At 42.5% G+C, this 13,854-nt stretch overlaps 1 protein-coding gene across 3 annotated transcripts in view; it reads left to right on the top strand.

The window, feature by feature from the left end:
* SYK (spleen associated tyrosine kinase) overlaps positions 1-13,854 on the top strand; it is a 546,937-nt gene that overhangs the window by 473,284 nt on the left and 59,799 nt on the right. For all 3 annotated transcript variants that reach the window (XM_073575337.1, XM_073575336.1, XM_073575338.1), the window contains one exon: positions 10,769-10,978. In XM_073575337.1, the coding sequence (XP_073431438.1) occupies positions 10,769-10,978 (210 nt within the window). The remainder of the gene's footprint in view (positions 1-10,768; positions 10,979-13,854) is intronic.

Genomic DNA, 13,854 nt, shown 5'->3' on the forward strand with positions numbered 1-13,854 from the left:
TGTCAGAAACTGTCATGCTGGCTTTGGACTCACATTGGGGAGTCTGATATGAAGTCTTAAATGTTCCTGTTACTCAGCCTGAGTCTGGGCGTAGGTGGTGGTTTGTTTTCTGATATTCAGCTTTGCAGGAGTTAACTTTTTGATTAGTTTCAATTGAAGGCTGAGACTGCGGGGATCGCCTTATCCCTTTAAGTATGGCTCAGTATGTTCCTGGATGCCAACTATAGCATTTGCATGTCTCTTACATACTGGTCCTGTGATGGAGTAGCTGTTGATGCTCAAATCCTTATTTAGGAGTTTGGTGAAATATACTTTGTTGTTCGGTCATTTCCCTCTCTGTATTGTGTTCCCCTCACACACATATTGTGTCGTCCTGTTTTGCGGTGAAGTTTACTTTATTCCCTGTCGGTCTTTATCTTGGTTTCCATTAAGGCCCCGTTACGATGTATCAGCAATCCCACCAACGATCCGGCATGATGGGATCCCTGAGACATTGTTAGGCTGAACACTGGTGAGGTGTCACAAGACAGCCCCTCCAGTGATCAGGACCAGCGACGCTGGACGCAGGTTTCTAATGTAAACATCGGGTATCCAGGATCAGCGGCTCTTGGATACCCGCTGTTTACCTTGGAAACTGGTGTACACGCTGGTTTCCAAGGTAAACATTTGGTATCTAAGAGCCGTGTGACTCCTGGATACCCGCTGCTTACCTTGGAAACCAGTGTGTACGCCAGTTTCCAAGGTAAACAGTGGGTATCCAGGAGCTGCGGCTCCTGGATACCTGATGTTTACATTAGAAACCAGCGTCCAACGTCGCTGATCGCTGGTCTCTCGCTGCCACACGCAGCGATGCGTGCTGGCCAGCGAGAGACCAGGCAGGGGGGCCAGTCGCTGATCCCCGTCACACACAGCGATCTCGCTGGCGAGATCGCTGTGGCGTCACAAAATCAGCGTTCTCGCTAGTGAGATTGCTGTGTGTGACGGGGCCTTTAAGGTTCACCTCCTGGGGTGGGGCTTGAGGGTTTAGCTCAAGGCTGGACAGGAGCTAGGGACAGGTCGGTGACTCAGGCCTCCCTATCATCAAGGGTACCCCTGAGTTAAGGAAAGACAGGGTCCCCCACCTAGTCTGAGGGGCAGTTAGGGACCCAGGTTCCTTATATCATGTTTTCCCATTGCTTCCCGTGACAGAAACCTGAAATGATTAACTTTTTGAAATAATAAAGAATGGAACCAAAATGCAGAAAAACAAACAGGCATCAAATCCCCTGATGTTAAGATGATATGAACAAGTTTCTGATGTTATATAGTACACATGTATTTAAATGTGGAATGCTGTGTCCTCCTACCATTGCTCTATATACATATCATCATATCATTGAAAATAGTCATGTAAAAGCCAGCAGTTGAACGGTTGTAAAAAATAATGAAACAGGTAAATACAGTATATACTATATAATACTACATTTTGGTTTCTCAAACTCTAGCCCCATATACCATGTTTTACGTTTAATCTTTGGTACACAGGGGGTTTTGTGCCAATATTCCAATTCCATGTATGGATGTCTTTGATTAGTTTAAGGCCATGCCATTTTCCCCTAATTCATGATCAGACACATTTTATTTCCTTCATGTGGTATTAAGAGTTGTAAAGTTTTTTTCTTGTTGGCTATTCAAATAATTTTTGACTTTTTTTGTTATACATAGTGTTAGGGTTGCGGATCGCACTAAATATAAAATATAAGGAAGTGCGATCGCAACCCGGGGTCCACCTTGCAGAGATGGAAAATTGCTGCTCATTAATGGCGGAGCAATAACTGAACACCGGCGGGTTAACCACTGACCTGGTGTGTACAGGGATGAACTCTGTTACCTCACAGAGCCGAAGAAACAAACTCCGGAGCCTGTTGACTTCACAGGACCCGGCTGAGGGAGCGCTGCTAAACGGTCACAGGACTCTGTCCCAGAGACAAGGGATAGAGTCCCTCTAGACCATCAGTGCTCGGCGCCGTGACTGCAGTGCCAGGAACAGATGCAATTACAGAGAAGCGTGCAAGTGTGCACAGTGCCGCTCAGGCAGATGCCGCTTATCGCCCCGGGTTGGGCCAGATAAGCACTGCACAGGCGGTGGCTGTCACTTGCCGCGGTACGATAGTGCCCTGCAGTGGGCAACACCATCGGATGCTAGTGTGTGCAGAGTACTAGGAGCACAGTGACGTGAGCATAGCCACCCTTTGACACTGACTCTAACTCTGAATCCCTAACACAAATATAACCAGTTAGAGAGAGTCTTAAAGGAAATCTGTCACCCTTTTTTTTTACTATGAGATGCCGCCACTGACATCAGGGGCTTATCTACAGCATTCTTTAATGCTGTAGATAAGCCCCCGTTGTAACCTGAACGGTAAGAAAAACAAGTTAGATTATACTCACCCCGGCGTTCGGTCCGGTCCGATGGGTGTCGCTGTCCGGTCCGGCGCCTCCCATCTTCATATGATGCCATCCTCTTCTTTCCTTCCCATCGCGGCTCCTGCGCAGGGGCACTGCTCTGCCCTGCTGAGGGCTGAGCAGAGTCCTGCAGTGCGCAGGCAACGGGTGAGGTCCGGCACCTGTGCACTGCAGTATTCTGCTCTGCCCTCAACAAGGCAGAGCAGTGTGCCTGCACCAGAGCCATGACAGGAAGGAAAGAAGAGGATGTCACCATTAGAGGATGGGAGGCGCCGGACCGCAACACCCATCGGATCAAGACCGGACCACCCCCTGGTGAGTACAATCTAACTCTTTTTTCTTATCTTTCAGGTTACATCGGGAGCTTAACTACAGCATTACAGAATGCTGTAGATAAGCCTCTGATGTCAGTGGCAGCAGCTCATAGTCGAAAAAAAGGGTGACAGATTCCCTTTAAGGAGTCAGTCACCAGATACATGCATCCATCATCATACACACAAATAACAATTAGAGTCTATACTAGCGCATGGCCGAGCGGCCATGCGAGCCTTTTATAGCAGCGTCCTTCCGGTCCTTCCTGATGGTCCAATCAAAGTTTCTTGAGGACCTGAGCATGTGACTTCCGACTTCCAAAGAGAGGTCGTCCCACGGCATGCTCAGTAGGCTGCAAAAAGGACTTATCCTCCGGAGCTGCTCGCTGCTGACTAGTGCAGATTGCTAAAGCTGGAGTAGAGGTGGCAGCAGCAACCAACCTGACAGCACTAGTCTGAGCAAGACGTTGGGATCGACGCCTTTGCTGAGCAGCCTCCTCTGTGGCTGGAACTGAATGGGAGACCGCAGAAGGCAAGGCTTGGGATTCCTCCTGTGCAGAGGCAGGAACCCGACACCTAACACATAGGGCTTAAATTTTACATTCCTTATAAGTTTATATTTAATTAAAAAAAAGAAATATCTTTTTTTTTCCATTTGATCGAAAGAGCCACTAAGATATACCCCATTAGTGACCACCAATACGTCTTTTTACTGACCTCACATAGCAATAGCATTCCCCAACTGGTGAAAATGCAGCAGCTGTCAAGTGTACACTATAGGTGACACCCTGCTGTATCAGCCTTGATTGGTGTTGGCAATAGCCATGGCTTTTTAACCCCTTAGGTGCTGCTGTCAACAGTGACTAAGGCATCTAAATGGTTAACAGAGTGTGGGGGGGCTCCCTTTTTAACCCCATCAGCACCCTGAGATCATGATTGTGTGGTCCTGATGTTTGCCATGGCAATTTATGGTCAAATAATGGCCTTAGAGTCTTCTGGCTATAGTAGCCTGTTCAGAAGTTATCAGCATTTACATGGTAAAAATAACATTTTTTCCTTCCTATCATGCCACTTTGTATTAATTCCTTAGAAAGCACCAGAAGGGTTAATAATCTACCTGACAGCAGTTTTGAATATGTTGGGGGGGTACTGTTTTTAAAATAGTTTAACTTTTGGGGATTTTACGACATGTAGGTTCACCAAAATCATTTAAAAACTGATTAGATCTCTAAAAAAGTAAGTGTGATGCTAGTCACTACTCACGGACAGGCCGTGAGGTAGAAGAGTCAGACGTTCTGGGGTCAATACTAAGAGATAACCAAGGCAAAAGACAAATGCGTAAGTCAGGTAGCAGTAAAGGGTCAATAATAAGAGATAGCAGAGCAAAAGCCGAAGGACAAGACAAAGGGGTAGTCAGAACACGGTCCAAAGGGTTAGGAAGCAGAAGATAAGAACTCAGAAGAACAAAATCAGGCTAACACTCACCAGTAACTACAAACTATGTCTGGCAGGGATCAGGAGCAGACAGCTCAGTTAAATAGGTATGCGATTACCAGAACACTGAACACCTGCAGAAAGTCCCGCACGCCCTAGTCACAGATTATGAAAATGAGGATGAGTGACCTCATGGAGATCAACATCCAACACTGCGGAGACACCATCACATGTTTCTCAACGCAGTGATGCTAGAGCAATGCCCCCATCCCTTATGGGAAATATGCAAAAACATGTAAATCAACAGCCGCGGAGACACCATCACATGTTTCTCAATGCAAGCAATGACTAGCCAGGTCTTTCACTGGGAAGGAACAACCACGGGAAGGGCAGTCTCCAATGAAGGAAACCACCTATGCCAAAGCATGGTATCCATCCACAGACAGCTGTTTCGGGGTATTGCCCCTCATCAGTGTGGAGTAGGAAACTGGCTAGTAGGAGCAATGCCTAGTAAAAGACTGTGAAAATGAGGATGAGTGACCTCATGGAGATCAACATCCAACACTTCTAGTCACAGATTAAACAGCAGAGCTGTCAATCAAAGCACCAAAAAGCCCAGCAAGCCCCTCTCAGTATTGTACAACCAAACTGTCAATCAAGACACAGACAGCTCAGCAAGACAGCTTCCGTAGAACAGCATAGCAATCATTCATTGAGCGGAGGAGTCGTGAAAGTACCCCCTCCTCTACAGGGGCCACCAGACCCCAGGTTTCCCCAAAAACCTGTGATGGAAGGCCCTGACCAGATGATTGACATTGACAGCTCAAGTAGGGACCCAAGATTTCTCCTCCGGTTCGTAACCTCTCCAATGAATGAGGTACTGGAGGGAATTACGGACTTTCCGGGAATGAACAATCTTTTGAACCTCAAACTCAAAACTGACATTGACAGAAACCGGTGGAGGTGGAGATGAAGGAGCCAAAACGGAAGCAAACTCCTTTAGAAGTGATTTATGAAATACTTTAGGAATGTGAAAAGATGGAGGGAGTCTTAATCTGAAAGCCACAGGGTTAACTTAACTACCTCCAAAATCTCATATAGACCAATAAACTTAGGATCCAACTTGACTGATGGCACTTTCAATTTAATATTTTTGGAAGAAAGCCAGACTTTATCACCAACCTTGAATATGAGACCTCCTGAATGTTTCCTAGTAGCACTTTTGGTTCTGGTGACACTAGGTCACCTCAATATTCCTGTGAAACTCTCTCCAGACATCCCCCAGTTTTTGTATAGCAACCTCTACTCTCACACAATCAGAACTCATCCTTGAGAATTCACCAAAATGAGGATGAAAGCCATAATTACAAAAAAATGACTGGTTAACCCAACTGTTAAACACGAATTCAGCAAGAGGTAAGAATGAGGACCAGTCCTCCTGCTGAGCAATCAAAAAACACCTAAGAATTTGATCCAACGGCTGATTTGTCCTCTCCGTTTGACCGTTGGTTTCAGGATGGTAAGCAGAGGAAAACTACAGGTCAATCCCCAATCTCTTACAAAATGCTCTCCAGAATTTAGAGACTAACTGCAACCCCCTCAGAAACAATGCTTAAGGGAATGCCATGCAATCTCACCACATGATTGATAAATAACCTGTAAAGCATTTCAGCATTAGGTAACCCTGATAATAGAACAAAGTGAGCTTGTTTACTGAATCGGTCAACCACCAACAAAATAAAGGTTTTCCCACTAGTAAAAAGCAAATTAGTGATGAAATCCATGGACAAATGAGTCCACAGTCTTTCTGGAATAGGCAATGGGCCAATTCCCTGGCAGGCCGGTTATGAAAAACTTTAGCGCGTGCGCAAACCTCACAAGCGGATACAAAACATTCAATGTCGTTAAACATGTATGGCCACCAAAAAAGTCTACAAATAGTTTTCTGTGTAGCAGTGACCCTGGGATGACCACTCAAGATAGAGTCATGGAACTCAGGCAACAGATGTAATCTGAGATGCATGGGCACAAATAATTTAGATCCTTGAGTAGCAGAAGGAGCCAGAGACTGTACTTGGTGAGTCTCAGTTTCCAATTCTGAGGATACCATAGAAATTACTATACCCTGAGGAAGAATGGAGGAGGGCTTTTCTGGGGGAGAAACTGAATCAAGGCTTTGTGACAAGGCATCAGCCCTCACATTCTTAGACCCCGGCCTGAACGTGATGGAAAAATTAAATCTAGAAAAAATAAGGATCACCTAGCCTATCTAGGGGTTAAACATTTAGCAGATTCAATATAAGCTAAATATTTGTGATCAGACACAACCGTGACCTCATAAGTAGCTCCCTCCAAAAAATGCCTCCATTTCTCAACCGCTAACTTGACAGCAAGCAGTTCATGATTTCCAACATCATAATTTCTCTCAGGAGCTGAAAACTTCCTAGAAATAAAAGCACATGGCCTTAATTTTGTCAGGGATCTAGGACCTTGAGACAAAACAGCCTCCACCCCAACCTCTGAGGCATCCACCTCTACGATAAACTGTTTCTGAAGATCAGGTTGAATCAAAACTGGAGCAGTCATGAAGCACTCTTTAAGTCTATTAACCCCTTTACCCCCAAGGGTGGTTTGCACGTTCATGACCGGGCCAATTTTTACAATTCTGACCACTGTCCCTTTATGAGGTAATAACTCTGAAACGCTTCTATGGATCCCGGTGATTCTGACATCGTTTTCTCCTGACATATTGTACTTCATGTTAGTGGTAAAATTTCATTGATATCACTTGCGTTTATTTGTGAAAAAAAATGGAAATTTGGCGAATATTTTGAAAATTTCACAATTTTCCAACTTTGAATTTTTATGCCCTTAAATCACAGAGATATGGCACACAAAATAGTTAATAAGTAACATTTCCCATATGTTTACTTTACATCAGCACAACTTTGGAACCAAATTTTTTTTGTTAGGAAGTTATAAGGGTTAAAATTGACAAGCGATTTCTCATTTTTACAACACCATTTTATTTTTAGGGACCACATCACATTTGAAGTCACTTTGAGGGGTCTGTATGATAGAAAATACCCAAAGGTGATAACATTCTAAAAACTGTACCCCTCAAGGTGCTCAAAACCACATTCAAGAAGTTTATTAAAGCTTCAGGTGCTTCACAGGAATTTTTTTGAATGTTAAAAGAATGAACATTTAACTTTTGTTCACCAAAAAATTAAATTAGGTCCAATTTGTTTTATTTTACCAAGGGTAACAGGAGAAATTGGACTGCAAAAGTTATTGTGCAATTTGTCCTGAGTACGTTGATACCTGATATGTGGAGGGAACCCCTGTTTCGGCGCAAGGCAGAGCTCAGAAGGGAAGGAGCGCTGTTTGACTTTTTCAATGCAAAATTGGCTGGAATTCAGATTGGACGCCATGTCGCGTTTGGAAAGTCCCTGATGTACCAAAACAGTGGAAACCCCCCACAAATGACACCATTTTGGAAACTAGACCCCGAAGGAACTTATCAAGATGTGTGGTGCAAACTTTGAACCCCCAAGGGCTTCACAGAAGTTTATAACGTACAGCCGTACAATTTTAAAAAAATCACATTTTTTCCACAAAAATGATCTTTTCACCCTCAATTTTTATTTTTCCAAGGGTAACAGAACCCCAAACGTTATCGTACAATTTGTCCTGAGTACGCTGATACCCCATATGTGGGGGTAAACCACTATTTGGGCGCATGGCACAGCTTGGAAGGGAAGCAGCGCCATTTGACTTTTTTGTCTGGAATTGGGATTGGACGCCATGCCGCGTTTGGAAAACCCCTGATTTCCCTAAACAGTGGAAACCCCACACAAATGACACCATTTTGGAAACTAGACCCCCTAAGGAACTTATCTAGATGTGTGGTGAGCACTTTGAACCCCCCAGTGCTTCATAGAAGCTTATAACGCCCAGGCATGAAAATAAAAAAATCATATTTTTTCCATAAACATGATCTTTTAGTTCCCAATTTTTTTATTTTACCAAGGGTAACAGGAGAAATTGGACCCCAAAAGTTGTTGTGCAATTTGTCCTGAGTACCCTGATACCCCATATGTGGGTGAAAACTACTGTATGGGCACACGTCAGGGCTCGGAAGGGAAGTATTAACGTTTTGGAATGCAGACTTTGATGGAATGGTCTGCGGGTGTCATGTTTCCTTTGGAGAGCCCCTGATGTACCTAAACAGTGGAAACCCCCCCCAAGTGACCCCATTTTGGAAACTAGACTACCTAAGGAACTTATCTAGATGTGTGGTTAGCACTTTGAACACCCAGTGCTTCACAGAAGTTTATAACTCCCGGGTGTGAAAATAAAAAAATCATATTTTTTCCACAAACATGATCTTTTAGTCCCCAATTTTTTTATTTTCCCAAGGTTAACAGGAGAAATTGGACCCCAAAAGTTGTTTTGCAATTTGTCCTGAGTAGGATGATACCTCATATGTGGGGGTAAAACACTGTTTGGGTGCATGGTAGAGCTTGGAAGGGAAGGAGCACCATTTGACTTTTTCAACGCAGAATTGGATGGAACTGAGATAAGACGCCATGCTGCGTTTGGAGAGCACCTGATGTCCCCAAACAGTGGAAACCCCCCAATTCTAACTCCAACCCTAATCCCAACACACCCCTAACCCTAATCTCAGCCCTAACCCTAACCCTAGCCCTAACCCTAATGAGAAAACGGAAATACATTTTTTTTTAATTTTATTATTTTTCCCTAATTAAGGGGGTGATAAAGGGGGGTTTATTTACTATTTATAGCGAGTTTTTATGCTTGACAGCTTGTCACACGCTAAAATACACTTTTTATTGTAAAAATAGTTTTTGCATCACCACATTTTGAGAGCTATAATTTTTCCACATTTTGACCCACCGAGTCATGTGAGGTCTCATTTTTTGCGGGATGAGTTGATGTTTTTATTGGTACGTGTCTTTTTTGATCACTTTTTACTCTGATTTTTGGGATGCAGAATGAACAAAAGAATTCAAGAATTTCTTTTGGGGGGTGCGTTTAAACCGTTCCACGTGCGGTAAAATTGATAAAGCGGTTTTTACTCTTCGGGTCAGTATGATTACAGCGATACCTCATTTATGTCTTTTTTTATGTTTTGGCACTTTTATGCAATGAAAACAATTTTATATAAAAAATAATTATCTTTGCATTGCTTTATTCTGCGAGCTATAACTTTTTTATTTTTTCGCTGATGATGCTGTGTGGCAGCTCGTTTTGTGCGGGACAAGATGACGTTTTCAGCGGTACCATGGTTGTTCATATCCGTCTTTTTGATCGCGCGTTACTGCACTTTTTGTTTGGCGGTATGATAATAAAGCATTGTTTTTTGCTTGTTTTTATTTCTACTTTTTAAGGGGTTTGCTAAAGGGGTTAACTAATGGAACAGTTTTATAGGGCGGGTCATTACGGACGTGGCGATACTAAATATGTGTACTTTTATTATTTGGTTTTTTTATTTCCAAAAAATGAATTTATTAGGGAGTATATATATTTTTTTTATTTATTTAGCAATTTTTTATAAATTATTTTTACATTTTTTTTTTTTTACTTTATTACAATGTCCCAGGGGGGACATAACTGTCATGTGCCAGATCGCTGATCTGACACATCACAGAGCGCTGTGACAGATCAGCGATCTGACACAGGCACTGCAGCAGGTTTCCTCATGCCTGCGCTCTGCAGGCACTGAGGAAGCTGCCTCCCTGCAGGAAAGGAGGCCCCTGCAGCAGTGCTGCACATCGCTCTGCTGCGGGGGTCTCAGGGAAGCACGGAGGGAGCCCCCTCCCTCCCGATGCGTCCCTAAACCCCCGGTACACAGCGATCATGTATGATCGCAGTGTGCCAGGGGTTAACGTGCCGGGGGTGGTCCGTAACCGCCCCTGACACATAGTGCCGGGTGTCAGCTGTGATAATCAGCTGACACCCGGCTGCGATTAGCGGAGCTCCCCATGGATGGGATAGTACATCAGATGTCAAGAAGGAGTTAATATTGGGGGTGGTTAGCATAATCTGAAGAAACAGCCTTAAATAATTGTAAGGTTCGGCCAGAACTGTAGTCGTGGCCGAGGACTCCGGGCAATGGTGTCCTGGCCTCCCTCACATAGACATGGTAGCTTTTTGTCAGCATACCTGTAGCGCTGCTCAAAAATCCTACTAGCGCACGGTCAGTGCACGGTCTGCGCACCCTATATTAAAGATAGAGTGCGCAGATCGCATGCGACCATGTAATAGGCGGTGATGTCAGGAGGGGGTGCGGCAGGGGGCGGGGATTATCGGCGGCCGTGCGCAGACGGCAGGAACGCTAGTGTGAAACTAGCCTTAGATAGCAACATTCCAGAACATTTTTGGCACAAAGGACTAAGATCATGTCAAATAAGGATTAGAGCAAAAAAATCAATTAAAAAAAGTACATTTGAAGACTTTAGTTATGAAAGAAATTTTCAGTTGTGAGGAGCACGTTCACTTGTTATGTAAAAAACCAGAACCTTGATTTACCAAAATTCTGTCGATATTTACAGATCTGAAAGAAAAGTCGCAGTTAAAATTCTTAAAAACGAGGGCAATGACCCGTCCATTCAACAAGAACTTCTGGAAGAGGCTAAAGTGATGCAGCAACTGGATAACCCATACATTGTCAGAATGATTGGCATTTGTGAAGCTGAATTTTGGATGTTGGTAATGGAGTTGGCAGAGCTTGGACCCCTGAATAAATTTTTGACTAAAAACAGGTATTTTAAGAAACAGTGATATTATTATAAACCTCTTCATTCACACATTGATACTTGTAGCCTTTTATACCCATATAAGCCTCGGTGCACGTTTGAGTACCCACACAGGGATAAAATCTCTTCCCCCATAGAGTTGTGCATAGGTGTCTCTATTTAGACACATCAACTATACGGCAACATTTAGAGAAAAATATGAGTATATGGGCAAATAAAATGTCATGTAACAAGTAAATGAGAGTTATAGAACAAGTAAATAAAATAGGGTACTTAATTAACGCTATTTTGATCAAAAAAGCATTAAAACCATCCCACCACAGCAAGGTGCACCCAATCGGGATGGTACCTAACTCATCTTTCACCTCACTCACTATGTTTCAACAGAAAAAAGATTTTATCTACCATTTAAAGGTAGATAAAATCTATTGATTACCATTAGCAACATTAATCTGGCATTTTTATATTTCTTTTGGAGTAATGAATTTTTCCTGGCAGAGTGGCTTTTCAGCCCATGTTGATACAGTACTTGTTTCACTGTGGATATTGACACAATCTTACCAACTTCTACCATCATCTTCACAAGGTCTTTTGCTTTTGTCCTTGGGTTGATATGCACATGTTGGACAAAAGCACGTTCATCTCTGGGAAACAGAACCCATCTCCTTCCTGAGCGGTGTGATGGCTGGACATTGCCGTCTTGTTTGTACTTGTGTATAATTGTTTCTACAGATGAACTAGACACCATCAGGTATTTTGAAATTGTACCCAAGGATGAGCCAGACTTGTGCAAGTCCACAATTCTCTTTCTGATATCTTGACTGATTTCTTTATACTTTCCCATTATGCTACACAAAGAAGCAGTGTGTTTCAGGTGTGCATTAAAATACATCCACATGTGTGTCTCTAATTAACTCAGATGTGGCCATCAGAAGCTTCCAAACACATGACTTTATAATATTGGCAATCCAGAAATGTTTAAAGGCATAGTAATCTTTGTGTATGTAACCTTTAGACTTTGTACTAAGTAATAAAAAATGCCTTAAAACATTCTCTCTCTCTCTCTCTCTCTCTCTCATTATCCTGGCATTTGGCAAATATTAATAATTATGGTAATCCTAATTGACCTAAATTGGGAAAGGTTTATTCCGATTTCATGTCAGATATTGACAAAAACATGCATATGTTTCTTTTATATAGTGTATGTAATCTTCTAGTTTCAGCTGTATATGTAATAGATATATGTAATGGCATAATTAGATCAACAAAATGTCTTAAATTGGAAAGGGTACTTCATGTACAATAGAACAACACAATTCCCATATGTTGATAAATACAGTACAGGACAATAAAAAGTGATCTAGAAAATTGGAGATAAAATAATTTCATTTGACAATATTTAAAAACATCATACAGTGGGTATGGAAAGTATTCAGACCTCTTTAAATTTGTCACTCTTTGCTTCATTGCAACCATTTGGTAAATTCAAAAAAGTTCATTTTTTTCTCATTAATGTACACTCTGCATCCGATCTTGACGGAAAAAAACAGAAATGTAGAAATGTTTGCAAATTTATTAAAAAAGAAAAACCAAAATATCACATGGTCATAAGTATTCAGACCCTTTGCTCAGACACTCATATTTAAGTCACATGCTGTCCATTTCCTTGTGATACTCCTTGAGAGAGTTCTACTGCTTCATTGGGATTCAACTGTGTTTAATTAATACCAGTGAGAATTATGAGGTCAAAGGAACTGGCCAAGGAGCTCAGATACAGCATTGTGGCAAGGCACACATTTGGCCAAGGTTACAAAAGAATTTCTGCAGTACTCAAGGTTCCTAATAGCACAGTGGCCTCCATAATCCTTAAATGGAAGAAGTTTGGGACCACCAGAAGTCTTCCTATACCTGGCCGTCCAGCCAAACTGAGCAATCGTGGGAGAAGAGCCTTGGTGAGAGAGGTAAAGAAAAAAACCCAAATCACTGTGGCTGAGCTCCACAGATGCAGTAGGGAGATGGGAGAAAGTTCCACAAAGTCAACTATCACTGCAGCCCTCCACCAGTCAAGCCTTTATGACAGATTGGCCTAACGGAAACCTCTCCTCAGTGCAAAACATATGAAAGACGGCATAGAGTTTGCTAAAAAAAAGCACATGAAGAACTCCCAGACTATGAGAAATAAGATTCTCTGGTCTGATGAGACAAAGATAGACCTTTTTGGTGATAATTCTAAACGTTATTTGTGTAGAAAACCAGGCACTATTCATCACCTGCCCAATACAATCCCAACAGTGAAATATGATGGTAGCAGCATCATGCTATGAGGATGCTTTTTAGCTGCAGGGACAGGATTGCCATTGAAGGAAACATGAATGTGTCCAAGTACAGAGATATCCTGGATGAAAACCTCTTCCAGAGTGCTGTGGACCTCAGACTTGGCCCAAGGTTCACCTTCCAACAAGACAATGACCCTAAGCACACAGCTAAAATAACAAAGGAGTGGCTTTAGAACAACTCTGTGACTATTCTTGCCTGGCCCAGCCAGAGCCCTTACCTAAACCCAGTTGAGCATCTCTGGAGAGCCCTGAAAATGGCTGTCCACCAAATTTCACCACTCAACCTGACGGAACTGGAGAGGATCACAAAATCCAGGTGTGAAAAACTTGTTGCATCATTTCATTCCCAAAAAGACTCATGGCTATACTAGCTCAAAAGAATGCTTCTACTCAATATTGAGCAAAGGGTCTGAATACTTATGAGCATGTGATATTTCAGTTTTTCTTTTTTAATAAATTTGCAAAAATTTCTACATTTCTGATTTTTTTCAGTCAAGATGGGGTGCAGATTGTACGTTAATGAGAAAAAAATGAACTTTCTTGAAT

The sequence above is a fragment of the Dendrobates tinctorius genome, unplaced genomic scaffold (genome assembly GCF_039654945.1).
Source record: "Dendrobates tinctorius isolate UK_male_01 unplaced genomic scaffold, ASM3965494v1 ptg000044l, whole genome shotgun sequence".
In the NCBI taxonomy this organism is placed as follows: domain Eukaryota; kingdom Metazoa; phylum Chordata; class Amphibia; order Anura; family Dendrobatidae; genus Dendrobates; species Dendrobates tinctorius.